This window comes from Excalfactoria chinensis, chromosome Z (genome assembly GCF_039878825.1).
Source record: "Excalfactoria chinensis isolate bCotChi1 chromosome Z, bCotChi1.hap2, whole genome shotgun sequence".
In the NCBI taxonomy this organism is placed as follows: Eukaryota; Metazoa; Chordata; class Aves; order Galliformes; family Phasianidae; genus Excalfactoria; species Excalfactoria chinensis.
Genome location: NC_092857.1, coordinates 1,512,706 through 1,524,861, shown reverse-complemented (window position 1 = coordinate 1,524,861; position 12,156 = coordinate 1,512,706). Strand labels below are relative to the sequence as shown.

Here is a 12,156-nt window from a genome sequence, read left to right as displayed (position 1 = left end):
GAGACCTCCCCAGACAACCCAACTATGATCAGCAGCAAGGTGAATCCTTTGGTCTGTCTAGGGAGCTCAAGGAATAACCCAGAGGGATTCGTGGGACTTTAGTAGCGTGATGTGAATAACACCTTCAACTTGCTTCAGTTGGAATCATCAGAGTCCCATCACCGCAGTCTTCTTTAGTGCTTTGCAGAGAAATAGCAGCACCCCCAGATGGCAGCTCCAAGAGTTGAGCCATGCAGACTGAAAAACCTGAGCAGGACCTTGCCTACACACCTACAAACAAGCTGAAGCATCAGTATTTCTTTTGATGACTTAGGGTTGGACATGATGTTCCTAAGAGGTCCTTTCCAACCTTAATGGTTCTATGATTCCATGATTCTTGATCGTGGAAATAGAAACAGACTAGGTTAATTCCTACACCTCCTACCTAGAGGGGAAAAAGTAAAACTGCACTCAATGCGTCTCCTGGAGCATCCAAGGATGAGCAGAAGGAGAGATGCTTAGGCAGGCAAATCCTGCTGCCTTCCCACCAAACCCATGGGGCGATCGGGGCTGTCTGACAGAGCGAAAGGTGATGTTTTTGATATAGCAACAGTGGCTGACAGGCCAGAACGTTTTGCATGAATGCCTTTAAAAAAGCAGCCCTGTGCTTTAGGGCATGAATGTGAAAACTCTTCATCTACCAAGGCTACAGCAAGACTAGCGACGTTGTCTACATGAGCTGCTCCAACCTGAAGAGACGGTGTTTTCTCCTTCCCAACCGCTGAACAAGTCTTGCTACAGCACATACGGTGACCAAGCTGCTGTGGGAAAGTCTGACAAGAGAGTAAAGAGCGCAGCTCCATGTGGGAACACCTGAAGCAAAGCTTTCATATAAAGCTTCTGTGAAGAACAAAGACTGTGTGCCCAAGAGGGATAGACACCGTTTGACCATGGTGTTGTCTGGGACATCAACTGCAGAATCAAGTTCAGCACAGCATACAGTTTTGCCCATAAGAAGTCAAGGTCACCTGGTCGGGAGTCACAAGATGCTCCAACAAACTCTGTGCTCACAACAGCACATAATTCAAGCTTGAAACCTACCTTGGACCACAAAGTCTTACCTGCACCCAGTGCTGGATGTCTTTGAGATTTGTTCTTCAGGACTATTTCCAGTTTCTGGCTGTTTTGTACTTTGTTAGATGCAGGGTTTTATTCATAACATCTCGGGAATGTGATAGCAGGGGAGGTGACCCCTCCCAATGCCCTACATCAAGAGGTTGCCTCCCCACGTTGCAAGATAACGAGGCTGGAGTTAAGTGGTGGCATAACACAGACAATAGTTGGAAGACGAGGCAATCCTGTTGCTGGGTGATAGAGAAAGGACTTAAAACCACAGAGGTTTCTGAAGTGCCCTGAATTCATACAACAGCTTCAGGAAACCAAAACACATCCATGCAACTTACTGCGCTGTCTATGGCAACAGCAGGAGTAACGTGGGAACTCAACGCCTACCCTATGTGGAGGGATTCAGGCCATTCCCGTGTTTTGTGCAAACCAGCTGTATCCCCTTAAAGACGAGGAAGAGCTCATCCTAATGTCACATCTGCTAATTCCACAGCCAGTAACAGCAAGAAAAATAGTCTGTCAGCTGATCCACTGCTACTGCCATAAATATCAACCCCTGTTTCTCGTTACTTTGCACCTTGGAAGAGGATACCTCCTGCTCACAGCTGGTCAGAAAGCCAAGTCCAGTGGCAACCCGGTCACGTACCTCCACCACCCTCTCATTGATTAATAATGAGTGAGCTACCCCGATGGGTTTCAAGTGGGCTGAAGTCAAATCAATTCCACGGGCTGAAGGATGACGCACCAAAACGTATCTGTTGGCATCAGGGTTCAGAGTGTTTGTGACTCAGAGCTATGGGCTGCCGGTGATACCCCAACAAAAACCTTGTGGCTGGCAGGCAGGAAGGTGTGGGTTTTCATCCTGTCTCTGCTGCAGCACCACTGGTTAATTGGGACCACGGATCTCCACATGAGTTTATGCTTATCTGAATAGGGTTGACAAACACGAGATGCAGCTGAGGACTCCAGCAGTAGAACACTACCTGCAGTGCTCTGAGTTCCATCTGCTGGTCACACTCCGGCTCTGACTCCATGGCCATCCTCCACACAGGGGTTAGCAGATCCTTTTCCCCTCACTCCTCCATAGCTGTGGATTTCTGACACCCACACGGAGGACCAGCTGCCCCTCTGGGCACAGCCATCCACACGAGCAAGTCAGGGTGAGAAAAGATGAGAAAAGAGCTCTTCTATTTTTTACTATTTTTGTATTTTTCACTTGAGAAACGATGGTCCTGTTACTACAATCGTAACGAGCATCAGAATTTCACCCCTTTTGAATCTCCACGCTTGTTTATTCTGTGGAAAAACAGCCTCAGTGCAACTTGGCTTAATGACAGAGGAGATGATGTTGCTTTGACCACATAGATAAGAACACAGAGATGACCTCAGGCTGCTCAGGGAAAAGCTAGACCTCATCAACATCAGCCAGAGCACATGGCATTTCAGGGTATTAAAGGAGGAGGGAGCGCTCCTGTGCCTCAAAAGGTACTGCTGAAAGGTGTAGGAATTAGCACAGTAACTGCTGGCAAGCAGTCATGCAGCCAGAGCCCTGTGGCTGCAACTGTGTCATTAACACCCAACTCAAGAGCTGTGGTTTGAAGTGAAACTGCCACTTAAGCATCATGGAGGGAAATCCACCTGTTCCTCCCCGCTGCCTGGGTGTTTTAATCCAGCTCTGCCCTCTCAAAATGCGCTTTGCAATGACTGAGACAACTAATAAGGAAATACAAATGCATTTCAATACCGAGATAATTCGCTAAGATGACTTCTGTCAAGATCCTGGAAAAATTTACCCTACCATCAGCCTATGGTATGCTTCAAGTCAGCATCTGAGTCACAATCAAGCCACCATCTGCATTTATCTCCAGTTAGCCACAGAGCTGGGCCTAACAGTCCCAACATTAGCAATTAGTGAGGCCAGGGCAACCTTCTACATAGTTCATTAACAGAGCACTAACTCTTCCTTGTAGGCACAGACCTTCCAAAGGCACCAAACAAGTAGGGTAGGTCTGGAGGAAGCACCTTCACTTACCCTACGTCAGACAGCCACGTTACTGAAGTCCTGTTCACCTTCAGCAATGTCACAGCACCATCCCTCTTGCTCATCTCAGCTGAGTACATCCAGAGGCACCAGATGCAAACACTTTCCTGTAACTTTACATCTGCTCTTTGCTTTCACAGCAAAGAGGGCTTGGACTCCACGTAGGGTGTTCTGTATAGGCTGGCCACAGCTCTGCTGGGCAGCAGGTAGAGCTCTGGGACAATGCAAATTATGGTCCTGAAAGCTGTAGAAGAAGAGATCGTATACTGGCCCAGAAGGGGATGACTGCACTGAAATTAGCATTATCATTTCCAAGGCTCAACAAAGAGAGGAGATTGTTTATGTTGGCATAGGGATGTACACGTAATTCCAAAGTCTCTTCTGGATAGTAAACATTCAACCCTTGGGTGGGCTCCATTTGAGCCCCTTTCCATCTATGCTGGCAGCCAGCTCTTTTGCTAACACTCCAACCAGACATATAAGGAAGTACAGCACAAAGAACAATTAAAGCTGCTGGTACACTTCTTGGCTTGGGTCCACATGAGATTTTACTAGGACTTGTACCTATCGATCAACTCTAGGAGAACACGCAACACATAGAGAAGGCAGGACTTCTGAAGTGGCTCCAAATTCATTATGCATTAGTTTTATTTCAAATAATCCATCAATCTGGGCGACTCAAGCTTACCTACGCACCACACTCCCTGTCAAACTGCTTTGTATCTCTGAGGACTTCGGAGCAGCTGAAATACAACCCCACGAAGTCTGGAATGAAGTAACTGATGGACAGCATCCACCTTTGTATACAAAGATAAACCACAACTGCTAAACCAACTTCTAACCATCTTCTGTGCTTGGAGCTGCAGTGGTTGCTCTTGGAATTTTACTTCAAAATGAAGGTGCAAACAAGCAATGCTTTAAAGCAAAGATCAGTTTTAAAAGAAAATGGAATTTGCAGCCTCAGGTACACACTGCCCATAAGCTCAATTAATTCATGAGGGCATACATAGCATGCGTATTTTTACAGCCTTATATTACAGCTTCAGAGAAGCAAATAGCTGGATATAGTTAGTAGAGAGAAAAACATTGTCAACATTGTCATTGTCCCACTTCTCAGAGCTGCAAATTACAAGATAGAAATAAAAAGCAGCAGTGCAGGGATTTCTGTGTTCATTGCCACTCTGGGTCCCACAAGCAACTGGACTTTCCTGTAAACCATCCCTCACACATCTTCTGCATGAGGGAAAAGGATCAAGAGCACCGAGGGCTGAGATCTTTACATACCCATCATTTGCCATCCACTTTTCCTCTGCCAGCTGCCTAGATTTAATCCTGACTGCAGTTAATGAAACAGCTAACGTTACATCAAAGACTGTTCCCAGCTTTGAAGACTTGATTCCAGTTTTTGTAGCCATGACAATGTGCTACTAGAAACTTACTCTTCAAGCAGAGCTTTCCCAAGAGAAGAAACATTATTTGAAGATAAATATATATATATTTAAATGCAAAAGAGACATGGAAAAGAGAACTAACATGACCAAAGGCTATTTTTAAATGACCTTCTTTAACATGGTACCCCGTCCTTGGAAACATTCAAAGTCAGCCTGGACAGGATGGAGCAGTTGGGCTGTCCCTTGCATTGCATGGAGTTGAACTGGATGGCATTTTAGCATCCTTTCCAACTCGAACAATTCTATCACCTGTGTTTCTATGAATATAAAGAGTCTGTGATAGTTGCTTCCCAGACAGGCTGGGAAAACAGTCAGGAAAACACACATTTCCAAGTCAGGAAAGCTCACATTTCAACCGTATTTTCTTAGTCTTAATAAACTTTGAGACTTGCTGCAATGCAGTTCCCTAAGGTCCGCCAGAAGCACTTCCTAGCATGGCACATTGCTTGGGAAATGTGTATTTCTTCTATCAGAGACTGTACTTCACTCAGAGCTGGTGCCGAGCTTAAGCATCCCCAAAAACGAGGTTACAACCAGTCTTGTTTTGATAAGAGGATCACTGCATCACACTCAAGTAAGACGCTGTGTGGGTGGAGTAGAGTGAAATCCTGTATTTCACAATATTTTAACACAAAACCCAGCTGCAGGAAAATTTCAGTTTGCAGTGCTAAAAAAAGCCGTAACCACAAAGTAGCATGACGAGCTGGAAGGTTCAAACAAAACACTTTCAGTTCAGCGTGCCAACAGTTTGGAGGAAGATGATTATCAAAGCCCCGAACATCACACCTCCCACTGCAACACGAGAAGTCAAGTCATGCACATGAAAATAAGCCCAGTGAAGTACAGTAGCTGCAATCACGGAACCACAGCATTTGGAAGGGGACCTCCTGAGATCAGAAGAGAGTCCATTTCTGACTGTTAAACATTTCAGAGCCCCATTTATTGCATACAGAGATGCAATTTAAACTATTGACAGTTTGCCTACACAGTCCCAACATAGGCAAGCACCAATTAAGCACAGCGCCCTGAGTAAGAACAAGACACCACAGCTCTCACCATGTTGTAGGATTGAACTATAGCACCTGGAAGGGAAAAGGAGGTGGGAGGACTCTGCACAAGATGCTAAAATAACAGCAGAGAAATCTTGAGGCAGAGAGCCCACCACCTCTTTAGGCATCATGCACAAATGCAACAGCAAAACACGCGGCTGACATTCAATCACAAGCTCTCAGCTCTCAAGAGCTTAAAGGTGCAAGCCTTCAGGTATTCGGCATTGTTCTCAAGTCCTTGGCAATGAAACTGCATTACTCTCCACTTGGTATTTTATTTAACAAAAGCCTCAGTGGACAATAACAAACAAACAAAAAACAAAACCAGCACACAACTCCTTTCATTTGTACTTCTGAAGTAATTACTTTGCCCAGCAGAAGAGAAAGAGAGCTGCAATCATGTTCCTTACACACCATATGCATTCTGCAGTGAGATGCTTGAGCGGCACTGGTCAAGCTCTGAGGAAGAGCAGAACAGTGGTGGGATTAAGCCAGAAAGGCCAAAGGCATTTAAACAAACTATGGGCAAACAAACATTTCAGATGAAGACTAGATCCCCTGTTCCACAGCAGGAGGGAGTACTTCAGTGATGCTGATGGGAGAAAAAACAATTGATTTCTACAGAGTGAGACGGCCTTGTCTGCAAGCAGCACCATGCATCCTTGTACACAAGCTGGAAATGCACATCAGAGAAGTCAAAGCTATTGCTATGCCCACAGCAAAACAAGGGATATTGCCACAGCTGTTTGAGAGAACGCAGGAAGGAGACTACAGAATTAGCGCATCCAGTTGGTTCAAGTCTCAACCTGCTCATACATGCGATAATGTCTTTCACCCAGACAATCCAGCCTTATCTCTTTTTACAGGTGAAAGTAAAACACCTGCGCCAGGAGGATGGAATTTGACTGTGGTAGGAAAAAAGCAACTGCTTTAATGAACTTGATCTGAAGTAGAAGTCTGCTGTTAAAAAAAAACAGGTTCGGAACCCTCATGAGAGCTGTCCAAGAAGTGATTTTACAATCCAAACTATACCTTTCTAGCAGGAAACTCACGGCATTTCTTTGGGTTGGTTAGAATCGCTCCCAACCTTCAAAAGGAAACATATACAGTAATTAATGAAAAAGCAGTCAGTGTGAGAATTAAAACTTTTATTAGTGTATTCACATATTAGGCAAATGCAACACTCATGAAGCTTATTTCTTAGGTTCACAAGTTCTACCAATACATTAGCCTACTGGTAAAACTAGCACAAACTGGTAACTGCTTTGCCAATTTTTAAAAGGTGGCTGGCCCTCTTTTTCAAGGCTCGATTTTTTGGTATTGCTTCTACGCCCTAGTCATTATGGCATAAAAATATCCACGACTACCCTCGATTCATTCAACTGATCAGAAGCTGTAACACTGGCCACGTTTTTGTTCTCCAAGTTATCACTAGCTGTACTCACAAAGCACAGTGCTAGTGTAATGTGTGAAACAACGGGAAAGAACAGACAAAGGCAATCCTGCTACTGCCACAATAACAGAAGAATGACAGACAGCTAGATCACAAGATTGTTAGTAAGATGTATATTTTTCAAGTCAGAATAACCCTTCTATACAGTTTCCCAACCCTTCCCCAACCCAGACTTATCTGTAGAATATATTTCAGAATATTTTTAATATGGTGCAGCTGTAGTGTCCAAGGGTTCACAATAACATGCACGGTTGTGAAGAACCTAGAAGTCCTCCTTCGCTGGTCATACCTCAGCAACCACTATCCTAAAGGTTTTGCAGAAGCAACTACTTTTAATAACAAGGCCCGTTATGACATAATGAATGAGTATGATCTGGTACGTCAGTAAGCTGTACAAAGCCACTCAGATCAGAGAGTTAACTTCTGTTACTGAAACATGTTAAGAAGCTGCATCTATTTAAAACCTATAAGAAAGAGTCTAGTTTACCCTGGGAAAGGATTTTTCAAGGTGTTTGGCTCCAAAAAAACGAACAAACAAACAAAAAAATCCCCAATATTTTTAGTAACATCTGTTTATTGAAAGCATACAGATGTAAGGGGTAATTCAATACCCTTCTGTATTTAATCCAGTATCTAATGCTACGGTCAGTTCTCACTCTATGAGAAAAGCAATGATTTCAGCGATCCAAGGTACAAAAAAATCCCCAACTAACACAGTGCCAGCAATACCGCTGGCAACAGATGCCTCAGCTCAGAGGGCTAGGGAAAAGTAGACTCCTAGTGTGATGAATACTCAGAATTTAGAGTACAGAGATTCATTTTAGGCCCCATTAAGAATATACAAATAGTCTTGAGATTTCAGATAAATCTCAGACGCTTCTTCCCCTTCCAAGGGAGGGGTTTTCTTTAAGAAGGCAGCAAAAAAGTTAAGCTTTTCTACAAGGAAAGTCTGCTTTTTATTTTTAGGACAACTCGAAAACCTGCTTAGTTAAAAAAATTATAAAAGAATAAAGGAGTCAAGTCTTGGAATTTTGTGAGGTTTGCCCCAATCTAAAAACAAACCAAACATCTAATTATGGGAACTAAAATGCAGAACAGCACAATACTGCAATATCTGAGATCATGATACATTACCTGTACATATACTTAGCTATTCATGTTATTGATAAACCATTAGGACACTCAATTATATACCCAATAAAAACACCATTAAGAGTCTTTAGAACTGTTCCTTCTTCTCTCTGAAGAAGGCATTTCTATACACTAAGTTTTCATCTAGTATCAGAGTATAGGAAACAGAATCCACAAGGTGCTTTAATTGATGAGACCTCAAGTGCTGTTTTTCTTTTTTCTTTAAAAAAAAAAAAAAAAAAAAAAAGACTTTTTTTGGATAGTAAACAGTTCATGGGGACCACACACAAATACTACGACAGACGAGCTGTTCTATGAAGTCTGTTGATGGGCCTTGGTATTTAGCCCATTGGTAGCAGAGGAAGGAGTTTTATGACATGCTGGAGCAGCGTACTGAAGGGGAGCCCATCTGAGTCAATACTTTGTCCAGCCATTGTAGAGGTCCATTCAGATGAAGTTCAATCCAGCAAGGAGTGCTTGTGACTGTCTGCCGCCTGAAAAATTAGGTGGAAGAGGAAAGTCAGTATTTTTTCCTACCGTGAGGTTCTCCACCACACAATCCCTCATATTCCTGCTATGCAAAGATAAAGATTTTGCAGCCATTATGATAAGTATACTAACAGTTATCAGTCTTTAGAAAAAACAGCCAGCCCACATCCATAAGAAACAACAACGATAACACCATCAAGTGGTATTTAAACAGGCTGCCCAGGGAAGTGGTGGAGTCACAACGCCTGTTGTGTTCAAGAGCCATGGAGATGTGGCACTTGGGGACATTAGAGGGCATGGTGGGGATGGGATGCAGCTGGTCTTCATGATCTTAGCCATCTATCTATTCCCATCTCAATGACTCTATGATTCTTTAAGTGGCCATGGTGGTGATGGGTTGCCAGCTGACTATTTTAGTGGTCTTTTCCAACTTTAATGATTCTGTAATACTCCGCTCTGAAGAATAAAATAAGAACTGAAGCAAAAGTTACAAGCACCACACCAAATGCCTTATTCTTCACAAGAAAGTCAAACTGAAAACCAGAGTGCACCCATTCTGGTGTTGATGTCACAGACAGCTGCCTACAGCCAATATCTCCACCTTCAAAGAGTCTGCATGCATAATTATAACTTATTATTATACAATAATAATATAACTATTTATATTACTAGAATAATTGTAACTATGTTTGAATTTAAATGACGGCTAAAAGAAATAAGAAGCAGAAGCACTTGGCTCTGCACAGGTGGGATGGTCTAGCAGCAGAATGCTATGGTAATCATAAGATCTACATTTTTTAGAGCAATTGTCAAGAGAGATGTACAAGGAAACCATGGTAGATGTTGTCAGAAACACTTCGTCGTAACACAGTGTGTGGTTATACTGAGCTAACTGATGTTATCTCAAAAGGAACATTCAACTTTATCTCTGATTTCCTGTCGTCTTATTTCTACCTCTGCATGCATTTTGTACATCCTCACGCAAACAGCTCAGAAAAAAAAATGTGTTTCTCTTGTCTCTTATATCAACTTGCCTTATTTTCCCACAACAGAAGCTGTTAATTAAACACTATTTAGAACGCTTCGGTGAAGTTGAAAGCTTGGCAAGCCATAGAAGTTCCATTCACTTTCCCATCCATCCTTGTTTCAGAGACCTGTTATTCAAACATCTTCCTTCTCATTTCCAAAGTAAAGAAGAAATCAGTACTGGAACTACTCTGCCTGAGAACTCCTGCTATTTCCCTGCACCCACTTGAGGCATAGGAGTTTTCTCAAACAAGAATGGCAAGACTACTGTTGTTAAGCCAGTTTTTACCCAGTAATTCTAGTTATTCCCAAAACAAAGTGAGGAACTATTAAGATTCAAAGACGGCAGATTAGTCAGACAGAATTCCAGCCCCTTCATTTTCACAGTCGGCACTGGAACTCTTTGCTTGAAGGTAATATGTTTATATAAACAGAGGAACTGAAAAGGCAGAAAAATCAAGCCGGTGAGAAGAAGGATTTCAAAAGCTTTCTGTGGTTTTCCATTTTCTAGGAGAAAGCAGCTGGGGTCTGTGCTCTCTGAACACTCTAAGAAGCACTGTTATCTCAGTCCTGAGTGCCCAAGCCAAAACAAAGTGATCCAATAAAAGAACAATCCAAACCACAGGAAATGTAATTCCATTTCATCTCAAATCCTCTCCCAGAGAAGGAAGTTCATTATTCCACCGCTGTCAACTCCCCTACAATGTGTCCCACAACACACTTCCTTAATATGTTATAACTGGGTCTGTTCAACAGCTCTGGCAAAAGATCAAATAGTGACAGTCACTCTGCAGCCATCTCTGAGCTCAATCACCATTTCTTCTACCCATGGATTTCCCACCTGAGTATCACTAAATCCTTGCAGTAGTTACCTCTAGCTAATGTTCTTTAGAAGAACAGCACCATCTTTAACAGAGAAGCACATAAATTCATTCAGGATTCCTTCAGCAATCAGATTCTGTGCTGTTCTGGGCAGTTTCCTCTGGAGTTTCTTCAGCCCTATGACCCCTGAAGGGTTGGTGGACTACAAACAATCAACACTCTCCTTCCTCAGTAAAAACTTCACCCAAAGCTTCCTCACTGCTTTAACCCAAGATGTAACTCCATTCACTGCAATCTGACTGAGCCTTTCTTCTACTCTGATTTGAATGTTGTATTTATGTGTGAATGTATGCATTCTAAATCCTACTGTTCTTTAAACTGGAGCCAGATTTTTTCCTTGCATACCTTTTGCTAACAAAGAGGTACCAATTTATTCCATTACACAAATTTTTCATTCCATCTTATTAGGCTTTTACAAAATTGGCTTCATTTAGCCACAAATCCTCCCCCACATGCTGACGGCTCACATTTACACGGATATGTTACCAGAACAGAATAAAAACCCCAGGATCTGTAGCTCAACCTGGCATTGTTTAACTTCAGAAATTATGAGGGGTTTCTTTTATGTCCTGCATTGCAGTATTGATATGTCAGACTTCTTTCAGTAAACAAATTTTTAGGGATGTTTAAAGGATTTTTCATTGTTGTTGTTTAAAATTACATCTGTAGCTGTCCAAAGTAATGAAATATTTCAAGCTGCTCAGTTAGAAGTTGCTAGGCCCTCTTTCCAAATTCCCATCCTATGTCATAAAGAGGCACCGTCCGAAATGGCAGATTTTAGTTTGTCCTAATAGATAATATAATTAGACTGTATTCAATAACAGACAAAAGACCTTTTTTTTTTCCCCACTCAACTGTTTTTAGCAATTTTACTACAAAAATGCACAGCTTACTCCTTCAAAGTTTTTTCTACTACACTTGCCATCCCCTAAAACCATGTTCTCCAGCTGTTGCAGTCTGAGTCACTCCAACACTTCCTTTAGGATCTCATCAACTGCATCCCACACAACAACCTAACAAACTCATTTTAATCCACACCAAACTGCACAGAGATGATAAGTCTAACAGTAGTTGGACATCAAGATCTGAAACTTCAAGATGCTGCCAATGGTTTCACCACAGTAAGCCAGGATGAAGGGAACTCTGATGAAATTCCTTGCTCAATGAAACTTGAGTGAAATACGAAAATCAGTTTACTGGTCTTAATGTCTGAGTAGTCCTACAGCTGACGGAGAGAGAAGGAAAACATGGGTTTTAACTTACAGACAGCACAGCTGCAGTAGTGTATGTACAGATTTCAATTCAGATGCAAAAAAGTGTGTGAGAGGAAGAAAAAACTTTTTTTTTCTTACCTGTACTCAGCTCCCCATCCTTTAACAAAACTCATCCTGATGGTACACATTCTGGTAAGCTGATAGACTGCTTCAAAACCCTGATTCACAGATTGAGCCAGAAGAGCAGCAAATTCTTGGTTATTAAAGATTTTTAGATTGCATCCTACAAAGATAAGGTCAAAAAGGTACGCTTAAC

General features: G+C 42.3%; 1 protein-coding gene across 3 annotated transcripts in view; it reads right to left on the bottom strand.

Annotated features, from left to right (window-relative positions):
* Nucleotides 1-6,775: 6,775 nt before the first annotated feature.
* SMAD2 (SMAD family member 2) overlaps nt 6,776-12,156 on the bottom strand; it is a 41,078-nt gene continuing 35,697 nt past the window's right edge. For all 3 annotated transcript variants that reach the window (XM_072359244.1, XM_072359245.1, XM_072359246.1), the window contains 2 exons: nt 11,979-12,123; nt 6,776-8,723 (listed from right to left, as the gene is read on the bottom strand). In XM_072359244.1, coding sequence (XP_072215345.1) covers nt 8,600-8,723; nt 11,979-12,123 — 269 coding nt within the window. In that variant the 3' untranslated portion in view covers nt 6,776-8,599. The remainder of the gene's footprint in view (nt 8,724-11,978; nt 12,124-12,156) is intronic.